Source organism: Scyliorhinus torazame, chromosome 13 (assembly GCF_047496885.1).
Source record: "Scyliorhinus torazame isolate Kashiwa2021f chromosome 13, sScyTor2.1, whole genome shotgun sequence".
Classification (NCBI taxonomy): domain Eukaryota; kingdom Metazoa; phylum Chordata; class Chondrichthyes; order Carcharhiniformes; family Scyliorhinidae; genus Scyliorhinus; species Scyliorhinus torazame.
In genome coordinates this window covers 110,939,215-110,965,156 of record NC_092719.1, presented here as the reverse complement: position 1 = coordinate 110,965,156, position 25,942 = coordinate 110,939,215, and the positions used below count along the sequence as shown (strand labels likewise).

The 25,942-nt window shown below is 52.2% G+C and overlaps 1 protein-coding gene across 8 annotated transcripts in view; it reads right to left on the bottom strand.

Moving 5' to 3' along the window:
* dock3 (dedicator of cytokinesis 3) overlaps window positions 1-25,942 on the bottom strand; it is a 1,587,592-nt gene that overhangs the window by 608,772 nt on the left and 952,878 nt on the right. For all 8 annotated transcript variants that reach the window (XM_072472048.1, XM_072472049.1, XM_072472047.1 and 5 more), the window contains one exon: window positions 13,007-13,113. In XM_072472048.1, coding sequence (XP_072328149.1) covers window positions 13,007-13,113 — 107 coding nt within the window. The remainder of the gene's footprint in view (window positions 1-13,006; window positions 13,114-25,942) is intronic.

Below are 25,942 nucleotides of genomic sequence, written 5' to 3'. Positions count from 1 at the left end.
AGAGGATATCACAGCTGTGCTGAAGGAGGGCACTATGGAGGACTCGAGCAGTGAGGCGATATGGGCAGAGCTCAGAAATAGGAAGGGTGCGGTAACAATGTTGGGGCTGTACTACAGACCTCCCAACAGCGAGTGTGAGATAGAGGTACAAATATATAAACAGATTATGGAAAGATGTAGGAGTAACAGGATGGAGGTGATAGGAGATTTTAATTTTCCCAACATTGACTGGGATACACTTAGTGTTAGAGGTCTAGATGGAACAGAATTTGTAAGGAGCATCCAGGAGGGTTTTCTAGAGCAGTATGTAAATAGTCCAACTCGGGAAGGGGCCATACTGGATCTGGTTTTGGGGAATGAGCCCAGCCAGGTGGTTGAAGTTTCAGTAGGGGATTACTTTGGGAATAGTGATCACAATTCCGTAAGTTTTAGAATACTCATGGACAAAGACGAGAGTGGTCCTAAAGGAAGAGTGCTAAATTGGTGGAAGGCCAGCTATACCAAAATTCGGCAGGAACTGGGGAATGTGGATTGGGAGCAGCTGTTTGAAGGTAAATCCACATTTGATATGTGGGTGGCTTTTAAAGAGAGGTTGATTAGAGTGCAGGGCAGACATGTCCCTGTGAGAATGAGGGATAGAAATGGCAAGATTAGGGAACCATGGATGGCAGGTGAAATTGTGAGACTAGCTAAGAGGAAAAAGGAAGCATACATAAGGTCTAGGCGACTGAAGACAGACGAAGCTTCAGAAGAATATCGGGAATGTAGGACCAATCTGAAACGAGGAATCAAGAGGGCTAAAAGGGGTCATGAAACAGGGTTAAGGAAAATCCCAAAGCCTTTTATTCATATATAAGGAACAAAAGGGTAACTAGAGAAAGGGTTGGCCCACTCAAGGACAAAGGACGAATGTTATGTGTGGAGTCAGAGAAAATGGGTGAGATTCTTAACGAGTACTTTGCATCGGTATTCACCGAGGAGAGGGACATGACGGACGTTGAGGTTAGGGATAGATGTTTGATTACTCTAGGTCAAGTCGGCATAAGGAGGGTTGTGTTGGGTATTCTAAAAGGCATTAAGGTGGACAAGTCCCCAGGTCCGGTTGGGACCTATCCCAGGTTACTGAGGGAAGTGAGAGAGGAAGTAGCTGGGGCCTTAACAGATATCTTTGCAGCGTCCTTGAACACGGGTAAGGTACCGGAAGACTGGAGAATTGCTAATGTTGTCCCCTTGTTTAAGAAGGGTAGCAGGGATAATCCAGTTAATTATAGACCGGTGAACCTGACGTCAGTGGTAGGGAAGCTGCTGGAGAAGATACTGAGGGATAGGATCTATTCCCATTTGGAAGAAAATGGGCTTATCAGTGATAGGTAACATGGTTTTTGTGGTAATACCAGGTATTGCGGTACCTGAGAGGTGGATGACCATTGGTTAGACCCAGGAGTCTACCATTGGCTGACGTACATAGCTCCGCCCTGAGAGGCGGAGTATAAGAACCGGTGCCATCCCAGTAGCCTTCACTTTCTGTATCGAAGCTGCTGGGGAAGAGTTCTAGCAGATTAAAGCCTATTAGTTATGACTCACCTTGTCTTGAGAGTAATTGATTGCGCATCAATTTAATCTGCTACAACTTCAGTTGAAAGGATGGATCTCCGTATCAAACCGTAGTGCCTTCAGCTCAGCCGCCAAGCGGACAACTCTGCTGCTATTTTCAAACATTGTCTGGCGTGCTTTAAGGGCTACCTCGACACGGCCGCCGACACCCCCACGGAAGGACTAAAGATGCATCTCCTATGCTCACGGGTCAGCCCTGGGATCTACCGTCTTATCGAGGAGGCGGCGAATTATGCTGCCGCGATCGAGCTGCTAGAAGGACATTATATCCGCCCTGTGAACCAGGTCTACGCTCGTCACCTGCTTACGACTAGGAGGCAAAGCCCCGAGGAAACGTTGGAAGACTTCTACTGGGCGCTGCTGGTGCTTGGCCGAAACTGTGGCTGCCTGCCAGTTTCAGGGAAAGAGCACACGGAGCTTTTGATCAGGGATGCTTTCGTGGCAGGTATGACCTCCCCCGATATCCGCCGAAGGCTCCTAGAAATGGACACTTTGGGACTTGCAGAGCCACGGGCCCTGGCGGGGTCCATGAACGTTGCATATAAAAACGCGCAGTCCTTTGCTCCCGATCGCGCGGCGGCCCCCTGGGCTGCGTGGCACCCCGTAGCGGCAGCCCCCCAGACCTATCCTCTGACCTCGCAAGCCTGCGCGGCGAGGCAGCCCGCTAACGCCGCCGGACACCGCTGTTTCTTCTGCGGGCTGGCGAATCATCCCCGCCCGCGCTGCCCGGCCCGCACCGCCACCTGCAAAGGGTGCGGCAAGAAGAGCCACTATGTGGGGGTCTCCCAGGCCCGCGCCGTGGCCGCGGTCTCCAGCGACTATTGGCAACCCCCCTTTCAGGCCCCGACCGCCCAGCGCTCGCCGCCACCCCCCTATCCTAAGGCCACGTGCGACCCGCGGGCGCGGCCATTTTGCCCCCCGGACACCACGCTGGACGGGTGGGCACCGCCATTTTGTCCCTCGCCGCCGCCTCTTCTTCATCCCCGGACACCATGTGCGACCCATGGGTGACGCCATCTTGGATGGGGCCCCAGGCCCCCAGCACAGCCGACTACATGCTGCCCGACCAGAACTCTCCATTACTGCAGCTGGCCTCGGTGACTCTGGACCAGAGTCGGCCCCGGATACTGGCGAAAGCTACAACGGCGATCTCCATTTACAGCCACGAGACGTCGTGCCTGATCGACTCTGGGAGCACAGAAAGCTTTGTTCACCCTGACACGGTAAGGCGCTGTTCTCTTGTCACCCATCCCGTAAATAAAAGGATCTCCCTGACCTCCGGGTAAAGGGGTTCTGCTGAGCGAACCTCACTGTCCAAGGCAGGGAATTCCACAATTTCCGCCTGTACGTCCTGCCGCACCTCTGCGCAGCCACCCTCCTTGGGCTGGATTTCCAGTGCCATCTGCAAAGCCTGACTTTTAAATTCGGCGGCCCTAAACCCCCCCCTTCCTGTCTGCGGCCTTGCGACCCTTAAGGTCGACCCGCCTTCCCTGTTTGCGAACCTCACCCCGGATTGCAAACCCGTCGCCACCAGGAGCAGACGGTACAGTGCCCAGGACCGGACCTTTATCAGGTTGGAGGTCCAGAGGCTGCTGAGGGAAGGGGTCATCGAAGCGAGCAACAGTCCCTGGAGAGCTCAAGTAGTGGTGGTAAAGACCGGGCAGAAACATAGGATGGTCATTGACTGCAGCCAGACCATCAACAGGTTTACGCAGCTGGATGCGTACCCTCTCCCCCGTATAGCCGACCTGGTGAACAGGATCGCGCAATACAAGGTTTTCTCCACGGTGGATCTCAAGTCTGCCTACCACCAGCTACCCCTCCGTAATGGTGACCGCCAGTACACTGCCTTCGAAGCAGACGGGCGGCTCTATCACTTTTTAAGGGTTCGCTTCGGTGTCACGAACGGGGTCTCGGTCTTCCAACGAGAGATGGACCGAATGGTTGACCGGTACGGCTTACGCGCAACGTTCCCGTATCTGGATAACATCACCATCTGCGGCCATGACCAGCAGGACCACGACACCAACCTCCGCAAATTTCTCCAGACAGCGAAAATCCTTAATCTGACATACAATAAGGATACATGCGTGTTTAGCACCGACCGTCTAGCCATTCTAGGCTATGTAGTGCGAAGTGGAGTCATAGGCCCCGACCCTGAGCGCATGCGCCCCCTCATGGAGTTCCCCTTCCCTCACTGCCCCAAGGCCCTAAAGCGCTGCCTTGAGTTCTTCAGCTATTACGCACAGTGGGTCCCCAATTACGCAGACAAAGCCCGACCCCTGATCCAGTCCACAACCTTCCCCCTGTCGACGGAGGCCCGCCAGGCCTTCAGCCGCATCAAAGCAGACATTGCAAAAGCCACGATGCGCGCCATCGACGAGTCCCTCCCCTTCCAGGTCGAGAGCGATGCGTCCGACGTAGCTCTGGCGGCCACCCTCAACCAAGCGGGCAGGCCTGTGGCTTTCTTCTCCCGTACTCTCCATGCTTCCGAAATTTGCCACTCCTCGGACGAAAAGGAGGCCCAGGCCATAGTAGAAGCTGTTACCTGGCAGGCAGTAGATTCACTCTCTTCACGGACCAACGGTCGGTTGCCTTCATGTTCGATAATGCGCAGCGGGGCAAGATTAAGAACGACAAGATCTTGCGGTGGAGGATAGAACTCTCCACCTACAATTACGAGATCTTGTACCGCCCGGGGAAGCTGAACGAGCCTCCTGATGCCCTGTCCCGCGGCACTTGTGCCACCGCACAAGTGGACCGCCTCCGATCCCTCCACGAGGACCTCTGCCACCCGGGGGTCACTAGTTTCTTTCATTTTATCAAGACCCGCAACCTGCCCTACTCCATCGAGGAGGTCAGGACCGTCACCAGGGACTGCCAAATCTGCGCGGAGTGCAAGCCGCACTTCTACCGGCCAGAGAGGGCGCACCTGGTAAAGGCTTCCCGTCCCTTTGAGCACCTCAGCATGGATTTCAAAGGCCCCCTCCCCTCCACCGACCGCAACACGTACTTCCTTAACGTGATTGACGAGTACTCCCGGTTCCCATTCGCCATCCCCTGCCCAGACATGACCACAACCACAGTCATCAAGGCCCTCCAGGGTATCTTTACACTGTTCGGTTTCCCCGCATACATTCACAGTGATAGGGGGTTCTGCTTTATGAGTGACGAACTGCGTCAATTCCTGCTCAGCAAGGGCATCGCCTCAAGCAGGACGACAAGTTACAACCCCCGGGGAAACGGGCAGGCAGAGAGGGAGAACGGAACGGTCTGGAAGACCGTCCTGCTGGCCCTACGGTCCAGGAATCTCCCAGTCTCCCGCTGGCAGGAAGTCCTCCCGGTGGCCCTCCACTCCATCCGGTCACTGCTCTGTACAACCACGAACCAGACACCTCACGAACGTCTTCTTGTTTTCCCCAGGATGTCCTCCTCCGGGACCTTGCTCCCAACCTGGCTAGCGACACCCGGACCCATCCTACTTCGGAAACATGTGAGGGCGCACAAGTCGGACCCGTTGGTCGAGAGGGTCCACCTGCTGCACGCCAACCCCCAGTACGCCTACGTAGCGTTCCCTGACGGCTGCCAAGACACGGTCTCCCTTCGGGACCTGCCGCCCGCCAGAGCACCATGCGCACCCGCACCATTGCCCCCACCCCCACCACAGCACCTAACTGGAGGGTCAGTACTCCCGCCGCCCCTGCCTAGGCCAGAACACACACCGACGCCCTCTACAGGCGCCTTGCCCCCCCCTGTCCACCTTTCGCCCCAACAGCGCCGCCTAGGGGTGACGAAGCTGCCTGGGAGGACGACATCACGTTCCCGGAGTCGCAACCGCCGGGACCCCCATCAGAATCACCGCCGAAGCCCAGACGCTCCAGAAGGACGACCAGGCCACCCGATCAACTGATTGCTGCACCATGAACACTTTGTTATTACCCTCGACATCACGGTACCTCCATACCTGGTCATACCATGCGAAAGGCGACTATTAACGCTGGCCATCACCCCGCCGGGCTCTTTTTTAACAGGGGGTGAATGTGGGAATACCAGGTATTGCGGTACCTGAGAGGTGGATGACCATTGGTTAGACCCAGGAGTCTACCATTGGCTGATGTACATAGCGCCGCCCTGAGAAGCGGAGAATAAGAACCGATGCCATCCCAGCAGCCTTCACTATCTGTATCGAAGCTGCTGGGGAAGAGTTCTAGCAGATTAAAGCCTATTAGTTATGACTCACCTTGTCTTGAGAGTAATTGATTGCGCATCAGTTTTATGCAGGGAATGTCATGTCTTACCAACTTAATAGAATTCTTTGAGGAAGTGACAAAGTTGAGTGTTGAGGGAAGGGCTGTAGATGTCATATACATGGACTTCAGTAAGTCGTTTGATAAGGTTCCCCATGGCAGGCTGATGGAGAAAGTGAAGTCTCATGGGGTCCAGGGTGTACTAGCTAGATGGATAAAGAACTGGCTGGGCAACAGGAGACAGAGAGTAGTAGTGGAAGGGAGTTTCTCAAAATGGAGAACTGTGACCAGTGGTGTTCCAAGGGATCCGTGCTGGGACCACTGTTGTTTGTGATATACATAAATGATCTGGAGGAAGGTATAGGTGGTCTGATTAGCAAGTTTGCAGATACAATAAGATTGGTGGAGTAGCAGATAGTGAAGGGGACTGTCAGAGAATACAGCAGAATATAGATAGATTGGAGAGTTGGGCGGAGAAATGGCAGATGGAGTTCAATCCGGGCAAATGCAAGGTGATGCATTTTGGAAGATCCAATTCAAGAGCGAACTATACGGTAAATGAAAAAGCCCTGGGGAAAATCGATACACAGAGAGATCTGGGTGTTCAGGTCCATTGTACCCTGAAGGTGGCTGCGCAGGTCGATAAAGTGGTCAGGAAGGCATACGGCATGCTTTCCTTCATCGGGCGGGGTATTGAGTACAAAAGTTGGCAGGTCATGTTACAGTTGTATAAGACTTTGGTTCGGCCACATTTGGAATGCTGCGTACAGTTCTGGTCGCCACTTTACCAAAAGGATGTGGATGCTTTGGAGATGGGACAGAGGAGGTTCACCAGGATGTTGCCTGGTATGGAGGGCGCTAGCTATGAAGAGAGGTTGAGTAGATGAGGATTATTTTCATTAGAATGACAGAGGTTGAGGGGGGACCTCATTGAGGTCTACAAAATCATGAGAGGTATAGACAGGGTGGACAGCAAGAAGCTTTTTCCCAGAGTGGGGGACTCAATTACTAGGGGTCACGAGTTCAAGGTGAGAGGGGAAACGTTTCAGGGAGATATACGTGGAAAGTTCTTTACACAGAGGGTGGTGGGTGCCTGGAACGCATTGCCAGCGAAGATGGTCGAGGCGGGCACGATAGCGTCATTTAAGATGTCTCTGGACAGATACATGAATGGGCAGGGAGCAGAGGGATACAGATCCTTAGAAAATAGGCGACAGTTTTAGATAGAGGATCTGGATCGGCGCAGGTTTGGAGGGCCGAAAGGTCTGTTCCCGTGCTGTAATTTTACTTTGTTCTTTGTAAAGGAAACTATAGCGACATGTACGAACAGCTGGTAGAGAGGGCCGACACTGTACTGAATGCAACAAGGAAGAAATGGGAGGAAGACCTGGGGCTCGAAATAGGGTGGGGATTCTGGAGTGAAGCACTGCATAGGGTCAACTCCACCTCCACATGCGCAAGACTCAACCTAACGCAACTAAAGGTGGTACAGAGAGCCTACTGAACAAGAACCCAAATGAGTAGGTTCTTTCTGGAGGTGGAGGACAGATGCGAACGGTGCCAAGGGGGCCCGGCCAACCACGCCCACATGTTCTGGTCTTGCCCCAGATTTGCTGGGGACTGGTAGGGGTGAGGGTGGAGCCGTGCCCGAAAGTGGTGGTCTTCGGGGTATCAGACCAGCCAGATCTCTTCATGGGGAGGAGGGCGTACACCCTTGTCTTTGCCTCCCTGATCGTCCGCCGTAGAATCCTGCAGACTGGCTGTCCGACCTATCAGAATCCCTCCAAATGGAGAAAATCAAATTCACCATCCGATGGTCGGGTGATGGCCTCTTCAGAACATGGGAGCCATTCACCCAACTGTTCCGGGACCTATTTGTGGCCAATGAACAAGCTGATAAATAAGCAAGTAGCTAAGAGCCAGGGGAAAGTAGCCAAAACATGAGAAAAGAGAAGGAAGGAGGGAAATACCCGGGGGAGTGGGGGGGGGGGGGGGGGGGGAAACCAGAGCGGTGGTGGGGGGTAAAACGAGGGAACACAGAATGGAAGGAGTGCACAGGAAATGACAATGACCATGCCGAACACAGCAACAGAGAGTAAGAGAGCACAGGAGGAAGAAGAAATAACAAACGGCCGTAGCAGAGGCAAACGCACAACAACAACGAAAACCGACCGGGGGGCGCCGATCTGTTTTGTATTACTGATGTTGTATGTACTCTCTTTGTTAAAAACAAAATCGGAAGAATACACAAGACATGTACACAGGTATACTGCAATTGTCTCTCCAGTACCTCGATGTATATACACTCCCCCAGTTTTTACCTCCCACACCTTGTCTGTTTTACTTTCTATTTACGTGATTTTACTAATTATATAGCGTTGTTGTTTTTATCTTATTTGTATTATCTTCTCTTTTTTTTCCTCTTCTTTGTGTACACCTGTAAATATACTATGTTCGAAAATCCCAATTTAAAAAAAATTATAAAAAAACTAAAGGAAAAACAGCGACTCCAAATGGAGTTTGGGTTGGTGTCCACGGGAAAGATTTTAAGGGTATGAGGAGAAAGCCAGCAGGGTGCTTGAACACCAGTTGAGGAGGCAGGTGGTGGTGAGGGAAATTGGGAGGGTGAGAGATGATAGGGGCACGGTGGTTTTGGAGCCAAAGGGGATGAACGGGATTGTGAGGCTTTTTCCCGGCGACTGTATAATTCGGAGCCTCCAGTGGGGGGTGAAAGTATAAAGCGCGGGTTTTGGATGGGTTCGAGTTTTCAATTGTTGAGGAGGCGAAGGTGCAGGGGCTGGAGACCCTGATCCGGCTGAGGGAGGTGATGAATTGCGTGGGATCGATGCAGGAGGGAAGGTCCAGGCCCGGATGTGTTCCCAGTCGAGCTCCATATGAAGTTTGAGTTGGAACTGGGGCCCCAGCTAGTGGAGATGTATAACATTTGATGGTGAGGGGGGACCTTCCCCACAAGCTGTCTCAGGCTTCAATATCGCTTATTCTAAAGAAGGACAAGGATCCAGAGCAGTGTTGATCATACCGCCCGATCCCGCTGTTGAATGTAGCTGCAAAGTTGTTGGCGCAGGTGCTGGCAATAGAGAATTGTGTGCCGGGGTCGTAGGTGAGGACCAGGCGGGATTTGTAAAGGGGTGGCAGTTTCCAGCGAAGGTTCGGAGATTGCTTAATGTTCTAATGTTGCCCTCGGAGGGCCGAGAAGTGAAAGTGGTTGTAGTAATGGACGCGGAGAAGGCCATTGACCAGGTTGAATGGGAGTATTTGTTTGAGGTGTTGAGGCGGTTCGGGTTTGGGCAGAGGTTTGTGGATTGGGTTCGGTTGCTGTATAAGGCGCCTAAGGTGAGTGTTCGGGCAAACAAGATCAGTTTGGATTATTTTACGTTGTACTAGGGGACCGTTCTCTCTGCTGCTCTTTGCCCTGGTGATTGAGCCGCTGGCAATGGCGCTTGGAGGTTAGAGGGAGTGGAAGGCTATTGAGCGGGGAGGGGGACGAAGGACCAAGTTTCTTATCACTGAAAAGGAGCATGAAGGAGTCTGGCTGCAAGTTAGCAGAGATCTGTGTGCAGAGCTTGCCCTCTCTGCATCTTCCAACAACTGGATTCTTGTATGGACAGGTCAGTAAATTTTCTGCCCTCCTTGTGAGAATGCAGTACTACTCCTTGCTAAATCGACCAACTCATCACAACAGCAACTCATCACAACAGCAACTCATTACAACACCTCCAAAAACACCCCAGAGTAACTCCAGAGTAATTCCAGAGACTTTGCACCAGCAGAAGTTATTTTAAAGTATCTTAGCTACAAGTTGGGTATCTGGCTTCTATGTGACATTAGTGCTGGTCCCTTCTTACAGCTGAACTCTTGTTCTTTGATGAGTGACAAGTGAATATGTAAAATGAATCAGCATTCCAAATTTGGAAGTTGAGCATCACATCAGCCAGTCAGGCTGTGAGATGTCATGGTAGCTTCAGGGCAGATGCCTTCTGTGTTCACTGGGGTGCCTGCATGAGCACCTCAGCAAGAGTGGTTGCTTGGAAGTGGCTGGAGGGGCTGTATGTCCTACCTGGCTTGCTCAGAACCATTTCCAGTAAATCTGAATTTCGCGCTTACACTTTGCATACAGGACAATGTGTGCTATTTTGAACTCATAGAGCATAGAATCCTTACAGTGCAGGACGCCATTCGGCCCATCGAGTCTGCCCCATCCCTCTGAAAGAGCACTTCACCCAAGCCCACTCCCCCACCCTAACCCAATAACCCCTTAACCTAACCCACACATCTTTGGACACCAAGGGATAATTCAGAATGGCCAATCCACCTAACCTGTGCATCTTTGGACTGTGAGAGGAAACTGGAGTACCTGGAGGAAACCCATGCTGACACAGTGAGAAGGTGCAAACAGACAGTCACCCAAGGCTGGATTTGAACCCGGGTCCCTGGCGCTGTGAGGCAACAGTGCTAACCACTGTACCACCCAAATGATGTGATGATTGTACAATTTCTAATGTATCATGTTGCTGTCTCCAAAGTTAGTGTTCTGTCACTAGACGGCTGAAATAATAGGATTTATTATATCGTGAGTTAGAACGCCAGCAGAAGAGTTCTCCAGCAGAACCCGTCACCTGCAAATGCTGCATTTCCATTTTGTCTTTCAGCCAATGTGCTTCAGTTCTTTATTCAGTCAGTATAAGTTTCTGATATGTCCTTCAGAGGTGTGAATTTCACATTCTCCATAGTGTACATTACCATTATGTTTTTATGCAGTGTGTTGTGATCACTTCTTGAAAGGGTTGTGGAAGTTAAATCAGTGGGAACTTTCAAAAGAATACTGAAGAAATACTTTGCAAGAACTTACAGGGCCATCGGGAAAGAGCAGGGAAGTTGGCAGAATTGGCAGCTCTTCCAGAGAGCCAGTACAGGCCAGATGGTTGAATGTTCTCATTCTGTGCTGTGTGATACTATGTTACTTCTATACATTCACCTGAGGAAGGAGCAATGCTCCGAAAGCTAGTGTTTGAAACAAACATGTTGGACTTTAACTTGGTGTTGTAAGACTTCTTACTGTGCTCACCCCAGTCCAACGCCAGCATCTCCACATCATGACTTCTATTGTTGGTAAGAGTACTGAACAACAGGGCAGCACAGTGGCGCAGTGGGAGCACTGCAGTCTCACGGCGCCGAGGTCCCAGGTTCGATCTTGGCTCTGGGGCACTGTCCATGTTGAGTTTGCACATTCACCCCTTGTTTGCCTGGGTTTAGCCCCCACAACCCAAAGATGTGCAAGGTAGGTGGATTGAACACGCTAAATTGCCCCTTAATTGGAAAAAATGAATTGGGTACTCTAAATTTATATTTAAAAAAAGAGTACTGAACAACTACCACCTCAAATCCACCATCACTGTTGAAACCAGAGTTTTGGAAATTTCACTGATTAATTGTGTTTTCTTTAAGAACCTGCCATGCAACACCCACCTTCTCTCTTCATTCATTTTGTGGCAATTACACTAGATTCACAAGATGATTCAAAACTGTTTTCAAATTGATTGTTTAAAATTGTTTCTCGCTCACTGGGTCTGCTTAAAAGCTGATCACAGTAAATTAATGCTGATGATGGCTGTAATAATCCACAGGTAATATTGCAGCATCCACTAGTGTTCTCAATCCCGGCACTGGACATAGAGTCATACATCACAGAAATGGCCCTTCGGCCCATCGATTCTTCACCAGTCAAAGAAAATGACCTAACTAATCCAATCGCGATTCCCAGCTCTTGGCCCATAGCCTTGCATTCTTTGGGATCAAAAGTGCACATCTAAATACTTCTTAAATGATATGAGAGTCTCTGCCTCCACCACTGTTTCAGGCAGTGAGTTCCACATGCCCACTACCCTTTCAGACAGCACGTTTTACACTCGCACCATCCCCTGGGTGAAAAAGCTTTTCCTCGCATCCCCTCTAACCCTCCTGCCCCTTACCCTAAATCTACAGCCCCAGTACTTGATCCCTCCACCAAGGGGAAAAACTTCTTCCTATATACTCTATCTATGCCGTTCATAATTTTATACATCTCAACCATGCCCTCCGCCCCTCCTCCCAGTCTCCTATGCTCCAAGGAATGCCCCAGTACTTGATCCCTCCACCAAGGGGAAAAACTTCTTCCTATATACTCTATCTATGCCGTTCATAATTTTATACATCTCAACCATGCCCTCCGCCCCTCCTCCCAGTCTCCTATGCTCCAAGGAAAACAATCCAAGTCTGTCCAATCTCTCGTCATAGCTAAAACTCTCCAGCCTAGGCAACATCCTGGTAAATCTCCTCTAGACCTTTTCAAGTGCTATCACATCCCTCCCATAATGTGGATTCCAGAACTGCTCAAATTACTCTAGCTGTGGCCTAACCAACATTTTATACTGTTCCAGCAAAACCTCCCTGCTCTTAAACTCTATGCCTCTACTAATAAAGGCAAGTATACCATATGCCTTCTTAACCACTGTACCTTTAGGGAAGGAAATCTGCTGTCCCCACCCAGCCCGGCCCACATGCGACCCCAGATCAACAGCAATGTGATCAAACAAAATTGTACCAAATTTCCGACAGATAAATTAGGGCTGGGACTTCTGCATGCTATATTAACACAATAGCATCACTGCAATACAGATCTCGATAAATTTCAACATATGCAACCTCGTAGGTCAAAGTCAGGCCTGCCATTTGGAGAAGGGGTGCTTGACCTTAGAACATCATTGTGGGTGAGGAGGAATGTGTCTATGATTCCACAAGATAAATGGACTAGCTGGGCTTTGATTCTAGAATATCACTGGTGAGGGGCCTTTAATCTAAAAGACCACTGAGGGGACTAACTGTGACTCAAGAAGATTACAGGGTGTGTCTATTAAAGCAGTTTATTGCTGCAGGGTGTCTAGCCCCAGCAGATTTCTAAAGGTGGAGAGTCATAATTGGCACTAATCGCAGATTGTTTGAAATTGCTGCAAAATCCAGACGACAACCAGGGTCTAAATCTAAATTGTGATGAAGGTGTTTGTTGACAGGATATCACACTTAAACTGACATGCAAACACATAAGGAGTTGTTATATCTGATAAGTGAACAAAGAGGACTTTAATTACCTTGTAGACGTACAGTTCATGGACATCGTCTGAAAGTGTTGTACCATCATCTCGCATTAGTGGCGTAAATGCAAAACCAAACAGCTTCTTTTCACCTTTGTCTTTTGCTAAATGAAAATTGGACATTGTGTAAGAATTGGGGAAAAGTAATATTAAAAAAAAAAGTAAAACAAGGTAAAAGCAAATTACTGTGGATGCTGGAATCTGAAACCAAAAGAGAAAATGTTGGGAAATCTCAGCAGGTTTGGCAGCATCTGTAAAGAGAGAAAAGAGCTAATGTTTTGAGTCCAGATGACCCTTTGTCAAAGTAAAACAAGGAGTTGATTAAAGGCAGATGTCTGGAGAAATGATGAGATGTAAATTTGTCTATCTATGGAAAACAAGTATTTTACACATGTGATTAAAGAGAACAATGGGGCTATAGAGATGGTAACTTCAAAGTGGAGAGATAAGGAAATGGCATGTTGCCTTGGGCAGCACGGTAGCAAAGGTGGCTAGCACTGTGGCTTCACAGCGCCAGGATCCCAGGTTCGATTCCCTGCTGGGTCACTGTCTGTGCGGAGTCTGCACGTTCTCCCTGTATCTGTGTGGGTTTCCTCTGGGTGCTCCGGTTTCCTCTCACAGTCCAAAGACGTGCAGGTTAGGTGGATTGGCCATGCTAAATTGCCCTTAGTGTCCAAAAAGGTTAGGAGGGGTTATTGGGTTAGGGTGGAAGTGAGGGCTTAAGTGGGTCAGTGCAGACTCGATGGGCCGAATGGCCTCCTTCTGCACTGTATGTTCTATGTATCTATGTAGTGCTGTGCCTGGAGTGTCACTATGTACCTGCCAAAAGCCAATGCCACAAGGTGAATAACGTCAAAGGGAAAAAAACTGAAGAAAGACAGAGAGACAGCCAACATCAAAACTACAGCCAGTTGCAGATATAGTCTCCTGAAAGAAGAGGCCATTTTCAGCGTACACTGAACTTGAAGACTATTTCCCAGACACAGCAACGTTAACCTGATTGTGGAACCGATCATCGACCTCAGGAAGCGGAGCACAACACCCCCCCTCTTCTGCATCAATGACTCCGAAGTGGAGATGATCGATAGCTTTAAGTTCTTGGGGGGGTCACCATCAACAAGTCTGTTCTGGTCCACTCACGCTGATGTAACAGTCAAGAGAGCCCAACAATGTCTCTACTTCCAATGGAAGCTCAAGAAATTTGGCATGTCTGCATCGACTCTCACAAACTTCTACAGATGTGCCATAGAGAGCATCCTATCCGGCTGCATCATAGCTTGATATGGCAACTGCTCGGTCCAAGATCGCAAGAAACTGCACAGTGTGGTGAACTCAGCCCAATGCATCACAAAAGCTTGCCACCCGTTCATTGTTTCTGTCTACACCTCCCACTGCCTCAGGCAGACAGACAGCATTATCAGAGACCCCTCCCACCCAGGCTTTGCCTACTTCCAGGTCCTTCCATCAAGCAGAAGATACAGAAGTCTGAAGACCCGCACATCCAGAGATAGGAACAGCTTCTTCCCCACAGAGCCCTCAACGACTCTCCCTCGGACTGATCTGTTCCCTGTAAGAACACTATTCAAGACGCCCTATGCTGCTCTTGCTCATGTATTTGCTTTGTTTGGCCCCTTGTTCCGCACTGTAACCAATCACTGTTTGTCGATGTACCATTTGTCAATGTTCTGTCGATTATTCTTTTTTGTCTACTATGTATTACTGTGTACGTTCCCTTGGCCGCAGAAAAATACTTTTCACTGTACTTCAGTACATGTGACAATAAATCAAATCAAATTTGTTACATTTAGCTCATAAAGTTATTTACTGTTGGATATTGTTTTTTTTAGAAAATATTTTATTGAGGCACTTATAATTTTAATACAATTTTCAACATCAAATGTTAACAAAAACAATACCACAACAATGTACCCAACAGACCCCCCGGACACAAACCCTAGCCAACATGGTTTACACAGTCACAACCTTACCCAGCCACCCCTCTGTTGGACCTCCTGCCCTTATTCGTCTCTCCCATGCCTCCCCTTTCCCCCCCTCCCCCCTGTTGACAGCTGAATTTTTCTCAAAGAAGTCGATGAACGGCTGCCACCTCTGAGCAAACCCCTGCAACAAACCCCTCAAGGCGAATTTAATTTTCTCAAGACTGAAAAACCCCACCATGTTGCTAACCCATAACCCCGACATTGGGGGTTCCAAGTCCCTCTATCCTAGTAAGATCCGTCTCCGGGACACAAGGGAGGCAAAGGCCAGGATGTCGTCCTCTCTCACTTCCTGGGCTCCCGGGTCTTCCGACACACCAAAGACCGCCACCTCTGGACTCGGCACCACCCGCACTCTGACATGACATCAGCAAATCCCTGCCAAAAACACCTCAGCCTTGGACACGGCAAAAACATATAGACATGATTCGCAGGACGCCCCGCACAGCGCCCACACCCATCCACCACCCTCTCAAAGAACCTGCTCATCCGTGCCACAGTCATGTGTGCCCTGTGGACCATCTTGAACTGTATCAGGCTGAGCCTGGCGCGCGACGAGGATGCGTTAACTCTCCTCAAGGCCTCCTCCCATAACCCGGCCTCCAACTTCCCCCCCCACAGCTCTTCTTCCCACTTTCTCTTCACCTCCCACTTCATCAGCTCCTTCTAGACCTCTGAGACCTACTCCTGTTCTCGACACCACCTTCTCCTGCAGTCCCTAGTGCGGCAGGTGTGGGAAGGTCGAAACCTGCCTCCGCACAAAATCCCTCACCTGCTGATGTCGGAACCCATTCCCACCTCGCAACTCAAACTCCTCCTCCAGCTCCTCCAGCCTGGGAAACCCTCATCAATAAAGAGATCTCCAAATCTCTCGATCCTTACCCGCTGCCACCTCTGAAACCCCCCGTCCAGCCCCCCTGGAACGAACCGGTGGTTATCACAAATCAGTGCCCACACCGACGCCCCCTCTAACCCCATGTGCTGTGACCACTGATCCCACATCCTCAGGGTTGCCACTACTATTGGACTTGTGGAGTACCAAGCTGGCGAGAACGACAGTACCCCTAGACACGTGCCTTTACATGAGGCCGCCTCCACCCGCTCCCATACTGGCCCCTTCCTGACTACCCATTTCCTGACTATTGCAATATTCCCCACCCAGCAGTAATTAATGAAATACGGACGAGCCAGCCCCCCCCCCCCCCCACCCCACACCCCAGCAGCACCTTCATCACCCGTGGGGTTTTACCCGCCCAAACAAATCCTGAGATCCCTGCATTCACTTTTTTAAAGAGCGTCTTGGGGATAAAAATTGGGAGACTCTGGAAAACAAACAAAAACCTCGGGAGGACCGTCATTTGAAATGAAATGAAAATTGCTTGTCACAAGTGGGCTTCAAATGAAGTTACTGTGAAAAGCCCCTAGTCACCACATTCCGGCGCCTGTTCGGGAAGGCTGATACGGGAATTGAACCGTGTTGCTGGCTGCCTTGGTCTGCTTTCAAAGCCAGCGATTTAGCCCTGTGCTAAACAGCCCATTGTCTGTACCCGCCCCGCCAATGACAATGGGAGCGTGTCCCACCTCCGAAGGTCCTCCCTCATCTGATCTACCAACTGACCCAAGTTCTATGCAGCTGCTCCCACTCACGTGCCACCTGGATACCCAAATATCAAAAGCTCCCTCCCAATGCCTTAAACGGCACATCCCCCAATCTATTCCACTCCCCCTTGTCTGGATCGCAAAGACCTCACTCTCACCCATATTCAATTTGTATCCCGAAAACCAGCCGAATTCCTCTAATATCTCCATAATCCCTCCAATCCCTCCCAGCAGGACCGATATGTACAGAAGTAGATCGTCCGCATAATGTGAGACCATGTGCTCCACCCCACCCCCGTATATCCCCTGCCAGACCCCCGCCGTTCGTAATGCCAATGCTAACGGTTCGATAGCCAAGGCAAACAAGTGGGGAAAGTGGACATGCCCGCCTCGTCCCCCGGTGTAATCTGAAGAAATCTGATCTCATCCGATTTGTCCGCACACTCGCCACCGGTGCCTGGTATAGCAACCGACCCAGTCCACAGATCCCTGCCCATTCCCAAACTACCCCAGGACCTCCCATAAGTATTCCCACTCCACCCGATCAAAGATCTTAGGTTCCATGCCTCCTGTTCCACTGTTTGGCTGGAAGCCACACTGGCATTCTGCAATTTAAAGAGTGTTTTTATTGGGTTTTATGCATGGGATATTTACAGATGTACACACAAAAAGAAACCGAAAAAATACCAACATGGGAAGTGTATATACAGGGAAGCAAAGAGGAGAGAATTTCATTACACATGCCATGGGGGGGTGGGTTTCTCCCTCCGCCCCCCCCCCCCCCCCCCCCTTTTCTGTTTTTCTTGTTAAATACAGAGCAAGCAAAACCAAAACCGGGTGGGAGGTCACATGCATCTCTTGGTCAGCTGCCTTTTTTGTTTTTGTGCATTTGCCTCCGCTTCGGCTGCCCTTTGTCCTTCTACTTCTACTTTCTTTTTAAAAAATAATATATATTTTTTAAAGTTTTGCAAAGTTTTTCATAATAAATAGTAATAATCCTAACACAGCAAAATAGAGTGAACATTAACATAGTGCAAAAAGAGAATATACAATAGCAATTGACTAGACGTGACCCCACGCGCCTCAGTCTTCCCACACCCTCCCAACGGAGCACTCACCCCCACTCCCCTATGGGTCGCTGCTGCTGCTGACGTTTTAATTTTCCCTGAGAAGCCATCGGACGGTATTATGCCCCCGCTCAACAGCAGCAGCTCGGTACACTTGGCAAAATTATTTACACACATGAGTAGGCATCTGTTCGTGGTGTTGTCGTCCCTTGCTTCTCCCAGATGGAGTTCGCTGCCGTTGTCATCTCGTTCCGCTTCTGCGCACTTCCGCTTCTGCGGCCCTCCCGTCTTCCCTGTTTTCTCTGTTCCTTTGGACGTTAAGTTTGTTAACGTTTCCCTGCCTCCCCCCCACTCCCCCTCCACCTCCCTGGCTCTCCTCTATTGTTCCGTCTCTTCCCTCTACCCCCCTCTCCCCGCTCCTGCCCCCCCCCCCCCCCCGCCTTTCCTTCCTCTTAGATTTAAGCTATCCTCCCCCCCCCCCACCCCACCCCCGGTCTATCTCTCCCTCTCATGCTTTGGCTACTCTCCCCTGTTTCTTGGCTACCTGGCTATTCTCCTGCTTGTTTGTTGGCCACAAACAGGTCTCGGAACAATTGGGTGAATGGCTCCCATGTTCTGTGGAAGCCGTCGTCTGACCCTCGGATGGCGAATTTGATTTTCTCCATTTGGAGAGATTCTGAGGCGATGGGGGAAAAGAGACAAGGCCGCGACAGGAGCTGCGCCAGAGGGGGCGGGGTAGGCTTAGGAAAGCGCGGTTTGTTTCCCGCGCTAGGGAAGAAAGGCGGGAGGGGGAATGGAGGAATGCACACTGATTGGGAGATTCCCACACGGAGGGGTCAACGGGACGGCGGGGGAAGCCGGGGTCAGCAGACTTATGGGAGTGTTATGAAGGAGCAAAAAAGCTAGACACGGGTCTAGCGGGGGGAGGGGTAAAAAGGGTTGCTGCTGCACTGGCCGAACGGGAATGGGACACAGAAGAGGTGGACGGGGCGGGGGTCTCCAGTCTGGGGGACTGGAGGGTGAGGGCGGCGCGGACATGGGACTGGCCTAGAAAAGGAGATGGGACTGGCCTAGAAAAGGAGATGGCTAGTCGGGGTAGGGGGGGGGAGCCCCCCCAATCCGGCTGATAACGTGGAATGTGAGGGGCCTGAATGGGCCGGTAAAGAGGGCCCGAGTGTTCGCGCACTTAAAGGGACTGAAGGCAGACGTGGTCATGCTCCAGGAGACACATTTGTGGCGGATCAGGTCAGGTTAAGAAATGGGTGGGTAGGACAGGTATTCCATTCGGGGCTGGACGCGAAGAACAGAGGGGTGGGGAAGCGGGTGTTGTTTGAGGCCAAGAATATCGTAGTGGACAACTGAGGGCGATATGTGGTGGTGAGCGGTAAGTTGCAGGGGACGTGGGTGGTATTGGTAAATGTATACGCCCCGAACTGGGATGATGCCGGATTCATGAAGCGCATGTTGGGGCGCATTCCGGACCTGGAGGTAGGAAGCTTGATAATGGGTGGGGATTTTTTTAATACGGTGTTGGACCCAGCACTGGATCGCTCCAGATCTAGGCCCAGAAAGAGGCCGGCGGCGGCCAAGGTGCTTAGGGGGTTTATGGATCAGATGGGGGGAGTGGACCTGTGGAGGTTTGCCAGGCCGCAGGCCAGGGAATTTTCTTTTTGCTCCCACGTGCACAAAGCCTACTCCTGGATAGATTTTTTTGTTCTGGGCAGGGCGCTGATCCCGAAAATGGAGGGAACGGAGTATTCGGCCAAAGCCATGTCAGATCACGCCCTGCACTGGGTGGAACTGGAGTTGGGAGAGGAGAGGGACCAACGCCCGCTGTGGCGGTTGGATGTGGGACTGCTGGCAGATGAGGTGGTGTGTGGGAGGGTGAGGGGGGGTGTAACGAAAGGTACCTGGAGGTCAATGACAACGGGGAGGTGAGGGTGGGGGTGGTATGGGAGGCGCTGAAGGCGGTGATCAGGGGAGAGCTAATCTCCATCAGGGCTCATAGGGAGAAGATAGAGGGCATGGAAAGGGAGAGGTTAGTGGGGGAGATTTTAAGAGTGGACAGGAGATACGCAGAGGCCCCTGAGGAGGGATTACTTGGGGAAAGGCGACGTCTCCAGACGGAGTTTGATCTGTTGACCACAGGGAAGGCAGAGGCACAGTGGAGGAAAGCGCTGGGGGCGACCAACGAGTATGGGGAGAAGGCGAGTCGCATGCTGGCACACCAGCTCCGTAAGAGGATGGCAGCGAGGGAAATAGGTGGAGTCAAGGATGGAAGGGGAGCTACGGTGCGGAGTGCGACGAAAATAAATGAGGCATTCAAGGTCTTCTATGAGGAGCTGTACAGATCCCAGCCCCCAGCGGGGGAAGAGGGGATGAGACGATTCCTAGACCAACTGAAATTCCCGAGGGTGGAGGAGCAAGAGGTGGCTGGTTTGGGGGCACCAATTGGGTTGGAGGAGCTGAGCAAGGGTTTGGGGAGTATGCAGGCAGGGAAGGCCCCGGGACCGGACGGGTTCCCGGTGGAGTTCTACAGGAAGTACGTAGACCTGTTGGCCCCGCTGCTAGTGAGGACCTTTAATGAGGCAAGGGAGGGATGGACCCTGCCCCCGACAATGTCGGAGGCGCCGATTTCTTTGATCCTAAAGCGGGACAAGGACCCACTGCAATGTGGATCGTACAGGCCGATCTCGCTCCTCAACGTGGATGCTAAGTTGCTGGCAAAGTGCTGGCTACGAGGATCGAGGACTGTGTCCCGGGGGTGATTCACGAGGACCAGACGGGATTTGTAAAGGGCAGGCAACTAAACACCAATGTGCGGCGGCTCCTAAACGTGATAATGATGCCATCGGTGCAGGGAGAGGAGGAGATAGTGGCAGCTATGGACGCGGAGAAGGCCTTTGACCGAGTAGAGTGGGAGTACCTCTGGGAAGTGCTGCGTAGGTTTGGGTTCGGGGGAGGATTTATTAGCTGGGTTAAGCTCCTTTACAGAGCCCCGGTGGCGAGTGTGGTTACGAATCGGCGGAGGTCGGAGTATTTTCGACTGTATCGTGGGACGAGGCAGGGGTGCCCCCTGTCCCGCCTGTTGTTTGCATTGGTGATTGAACCCTTGGCCATTTCATTGAGGGAGTCTAGGAAATGGAGGGGGGTGGTCCGAGGGGCAGAGGAGCATCGAGTGTCGCTTTATGCGGACGACCTGTTGCTGTATGTGGCGGATCCAGTGGAGGGGATGGTGGAGGTCATGCAGACTCTAAGGGAGTTTGGGGATTTTTCGGGCTATAAGCTTAATGTAGGGAAGAGTGAGCTTTTTGTAGTACAGGCAGGGGACCAAGAAAGGGGGATAGGCGATCTACCGCTGAGGAGGGCAGAGGATAGCCAGGAGTTGGGGGGCCCTACCTCAACTGAATCTGACGAGACTGGTGGAGCAGATGGAGGAGGACTCCAAAAGATGGGACATGTTACCGCTCTCGCTAGCGGGTAGAGTGCAGTCGGTCAAAATGGTGCTCCTTCCGAGGTTTCTCTTTGTGTTTCAGTGCCTTCCCATCGTGATCACCAAGGCCTTTTTTAAGAGGGTAGGCAGGAGCATTATGGGGTTTGTGTGGCTGAATAAGACCCCAAGGGTAAGGAGAGGGTTTTTGGAGCGCAGTAGGGACCGAGGAGGGTTGGCGCTGCCGATTCTGGGGAGCTACTACTGGGCAGCAAATGTGGCGATGATCCGTAAGTGGGTGATGGAGGGAGAGGGGGGCGGCATGGAAGAGGTTGGAGATGGCGTCCTGCAAAGGAACGAGCCTGGGGGCGCTGGTGACGGCACCGCTGCCGCTCTCGCCGTCAAGGTACACCACAGATCCGGTGGAGGCGGCAACGCTAAAGATCTGGGGCCAGTGGAGACGGCACAGGGGTGCAATGGGAGCCTCGGTGTGGTCCCCGATCAGGGGTAACCACCGGTTTGTCCCGGGGAGGATGGACGGGGGGTTTCAGAGCTGGCATTGGGCGGGGATTAGAAGAATGGGGGACCTGTTCATTGATGGGACGTTTGCGAGCCTAGGGGCACTAGAGGAGAAGTTTGGGCTACCCCCGGGAAATGCTTTCAGATACATGCAGGTGAGGGCGTTTGTGAGGCGGCAGGTGAGGGAATTCCCGTTGCTCCCGGCACAGGAAATTCAAGACAGGGTGATCTCGGGTGCATGGGTTGGAGAGGGCAAGGTATCGGCAATATACCAGGAGATGAAAGAAGAGGGGGAGGTGTTGGTAGAGGAGCTGTAGGGTAAATGGGAGGAGGAGCTGGGGGAGGAGATTGAGGAGGGGCTATGGGCTGATGCCCTAGGTAGGGTTAATTCCTCTTCCTCGTGTGCCAGGCTTAGCCTGATACAGTTTAAGGTAGTTCACAGAGCACATATGACGGGGGCGAGGCTGAGTAGGTTCTTTGGGGTAGAGGACAGATGTGGGAGGTGCTCAGGAAGTCCGGCGAACCATGTCCATATGTTTTGGTCATGCCCGGCACTGGAAGGGTTCTGGAGGGGAGTGGCGGGAACAATATCTAAGGTGGTGAAAGCCCAGGTCAAGCCAAGCTGGGGGCTAGCAATATTTGGAGCAGTGGACGAGCCGGGAGGGCAGGAGGCGAAAGAGGCCGGCATTCTGGCCTTTGCATCCCTAGTAGCCCGGCGAAGGATCTTGCTAATGTGGAAGGAGGTGAAGTCCCCCAGCGTGGAGGCCTGGATAAATGACATGGCTGGGTTCATTAAGCTGGAAAGGATAAAGTTTGCCTTGAGAGGGTCTGCGCAGGGGTTCTACAGGCAGTGGCAACCGTTCCTAGACTATCTCGCGGAGCGTTAGATGAAGGTCGGTCAGCAGCAGCAGCAACCCGGGGGGGGGGATGTCTTGTGAAGGGGGGGTGGGGGAGGGAGGGGGGAAGGGGGGTCTGCCTCGGGGGGATTTGAGCAAGAGAACACATGAAAGACCTGGAAAACTGGCATGTACGGGAGGAAGCCACTGTACAAAGCTCTGTAACATATTGCTTTATCATGTTTATATCTAGCTATGTGCGTTTTCTTTCTATTCTGTTACGAGGGGGGGGGGGGGGGGTTGTTTGTAAGGGTGAAAAATTGTGTTAAAAAACTTTAATAAATATATATATTTTTTAAAAAGTGACTGAGTTCCCTTGCCATGCTTGAGGTTTTCCCCTTCTTGGGGTTTGATCTGTCTGTCTTTGGGTCCTGTACACAGTTGAAGTCCCCCTCCAAGATTAGTCGATGCGTCGCTATGTTAGGGATTTCTGCCATGGTCTTCTTGATGAAGCTTGTGTCGTCCCAGTTGGGTGCGTACACGTTAACTGGTGCCCCATCAAGGGCCCTGCTGACCATGACATACCGTCCCCCTGGGGTCCGTAACCGTCTTTGTAGCTCTAAACATCGTCCTCTTGCCGATCAATATCGCCACCCCCCTGGCCCTTGTGTCACAGCAGGAATGGTAGGTTTGTCCCACCCAGCCCTTTCTTACCCACAGTCGGTCTTGCTCTCTCAGGTGTGCCTCTTGGAGGAAGACTATGTCGGCCCTCATATTTCTTAGGTGGGTGAGGACTCTGGATCTCTTCACTGGGCCTTTGAGTCTCCTTACGTTCCAGGTGACTATCCTGGTGGGGGGCTTCTGCCCCCTCGCTCCTGTGGGATTAACCATACTTACCTGGTGGACACACCCCTGCCCTCCGGGGTTTCCCTTTGTTAGGGGGCCGTCCAGGATGGCCGCTGTCACTGCTCTCTCCATGCGGTCGGGTCCCTGGGTTTCCCTTTGTCCCGGGGGCACCCGACATGGCCGCCAACTGTGCGTCCGCCATGCGGGTAGTCCCCTGCACTCTGGGGTCTCCCTCCGCCCAGAGACTGTACTGGGTGGGTGCTTGCAGCGATTCCTTGTTTCAAGCCCTTGGTTGTGGCACTTTGTAGCCCTATTCCTTTTCTAGCCTTATTTGTCCCTCCTTCCCTGTGTTGTCCCCCCCCCCGGTCTCTCCCTCCCTGTGCGCCCCCCCCCCCCGGTCTCTTCCTTTTCCCCCCCTCTCCCTTGTACCCCTCCTTTGTCCCTCTTTCCCCTGTTCCTGTCCCAGTTTGCTCTCCCGTGTCTGTTGAGTGGTCCCCCCACCTCCAGCCTGGCGCCTTCCCCCCTTTGGGGGCGCGCTGCGGCCCTGCTTTGTTGCATGCCCCCGGCGCTAGCTTTCCTGCTAGTACGGTGGCCCCCCTCTCGGGAGTTACTGTCTCGCTTCTCCCCTGCCCGGCCTCTACGGTTTTCTGCCCGCTCTTCCCCTATCCTACCTTGCACTCCTCTTGCTTGCTCTCCCTTCTCCGCTACTCTCGTTCCCTCGTGCTGGGGCCTGGCCTCCCACCTGAAGCGGTCCCTCGGGCAGTGGTTTGTTCTTTGTTCAGGGTGCGCTCGCCGTGGCGGGGGCGGTTGGGCCTGGCGTTGCCTCACCCCTCCCCTCCCCCCATCGGCACGTTGTTGCCCCCTGCCAGGGGCCCCTCATTTCTATCTTCGCTGGTGGTTTTCCAGCCCATGTTCCTCGACGAACTTGTTTGCTTCGGCAGGGGCTGTAAAGAAGTATTCTCTTTCTTGGTATGTGACCCAGAGTTTTGCTGGGTACAGCATACAAAAACGCACGTCACTCTTGTGAAGAGCTGCTTTCGCTCTATTAAACTCGGCCCGTCTCCTGACCAGGTCTGCCCCAATGTCCTCGTAAATTCTAATGGCATGTCCTTCCCATTTGCAGGTTCTGTTTTTCCTGGCCCAGCATAGGATTGTTTCCCTATCTTGTTACCGGTGCAGTTTAGCTATAACTGCTCTCGGGTGTTCCCCTGCTTTGGCCTTCGGGCGCAGCGACCGGTGTGCTCTGTCCATTTCTGGTGGGCTGGGAAAGGTTTTCTTCCCCACTAAGTTGTCCAGCATCTCGGCCACATATGCCGTGGGGTTTCTACCCTCGATCCCCTCTGGTAAGCCCACTATCCTGACATTTTGCCTCCTCGAGCGGTTTTCCTGGTCGTCCACTCTGCCCTTCGGGCTCCCCTTGTTGTGCCCAGTCTCGCCACCTCCCTCTCCAGGGCTGTGATCCGGTCGCTCACGTCAGTCGCTGCTTTCTCCAGCTCCTTGATGGTCGCCTCAAGGGCTTCCTGTTTCTTCCCTTGGGCGTCCAATTTCTCCTCTGCTCTGCCCAGGGCCTGCTGCACCTCCGCCAGGGCCTTGGCCATTGCTGCCTGCACTGCGGCCTCTATGTCTGCCCTAGCCTCTGCCTTGTTTACCTGCTGATGTTCCCTCAGCGCATCGGCAAAGACTGCCTTCCAGTTCCAGCTCCCCCCTGGCCCCAGGGAGACTGCACCTGTCTGCCCAGCTCTTTTTGATGCGGCAATACTTCCGTTCTGCCGCTTTGCTCGCTAATTGGCTTGTCTGAACTGGCTCGCCCATTGCCCCGTCTGCCTTTGGTGACCCTTCCCCTTATGCTTTGGCTCCCTTCTGGCATTTCCCCCCCCGCCCTTTCTCCCCCTCTCCCCCCCTCTTATTTATTTATTTATTTTCTCCCACCCATCCTTTTTTCTTCTCCCCTCCCTTCTTTCCTTTACCACTTTATTTTTCCTCTTTTATAAAATTCTTCTCAGGTGAACTTGTTTTGGGTGAGAACAAGAAAAGTGCAAAAATAATTTTAAAAAAAAGAGTTTTAAAAGTTTAAAAGTTTTCTTTTCAGAGTTTTGTTTTTGCAAAAGTTCTTTTTTCCTTCCTTTTCCCTCACTCACCCAGGTCGAGTGCAAGGGAGAGTGGCTTCTAGTCCAGAGTCCCTCTTTGTTCCTGCCTCGTGGTGGTCGCCGCCGGGGGGGGGGTGCGGGTCGGTCCCCGCTTCGTTCACCCCTGCTCGGTCCGGACCGCCGCTCGTCGCACCCTGCGCTCTCTTGCTTGGGGGAGGGGGGGGACGGTCTCTCCTCCGTTCCTTCCTCCTTGCAGGTTCGGCCCCTGCTTTGGTCCTGGCCGCCGCTTCAGTCCTGGCCACCGCTTGTCCTGCCCTGTGCTCTGCTGCCATGCGTGGGGTGGGGGGTGCCGCGGGATCGCTCCTCTCCCGAGGGCCCAGTTCCCCTGCTCCCGATTTCGCGGGAAACTTTTAAAAACTTTTTAAAAAAATTTAAGAATTAAAAAATATAAAAAATCTGGAGGCCCCCTGAAAAAACCCCGACTTCGTGGAACTGCGGGAGCCTTTTTGCTGCGACCGCTCCGCTCACGAACGCCACCGGAAGTCGTGATCA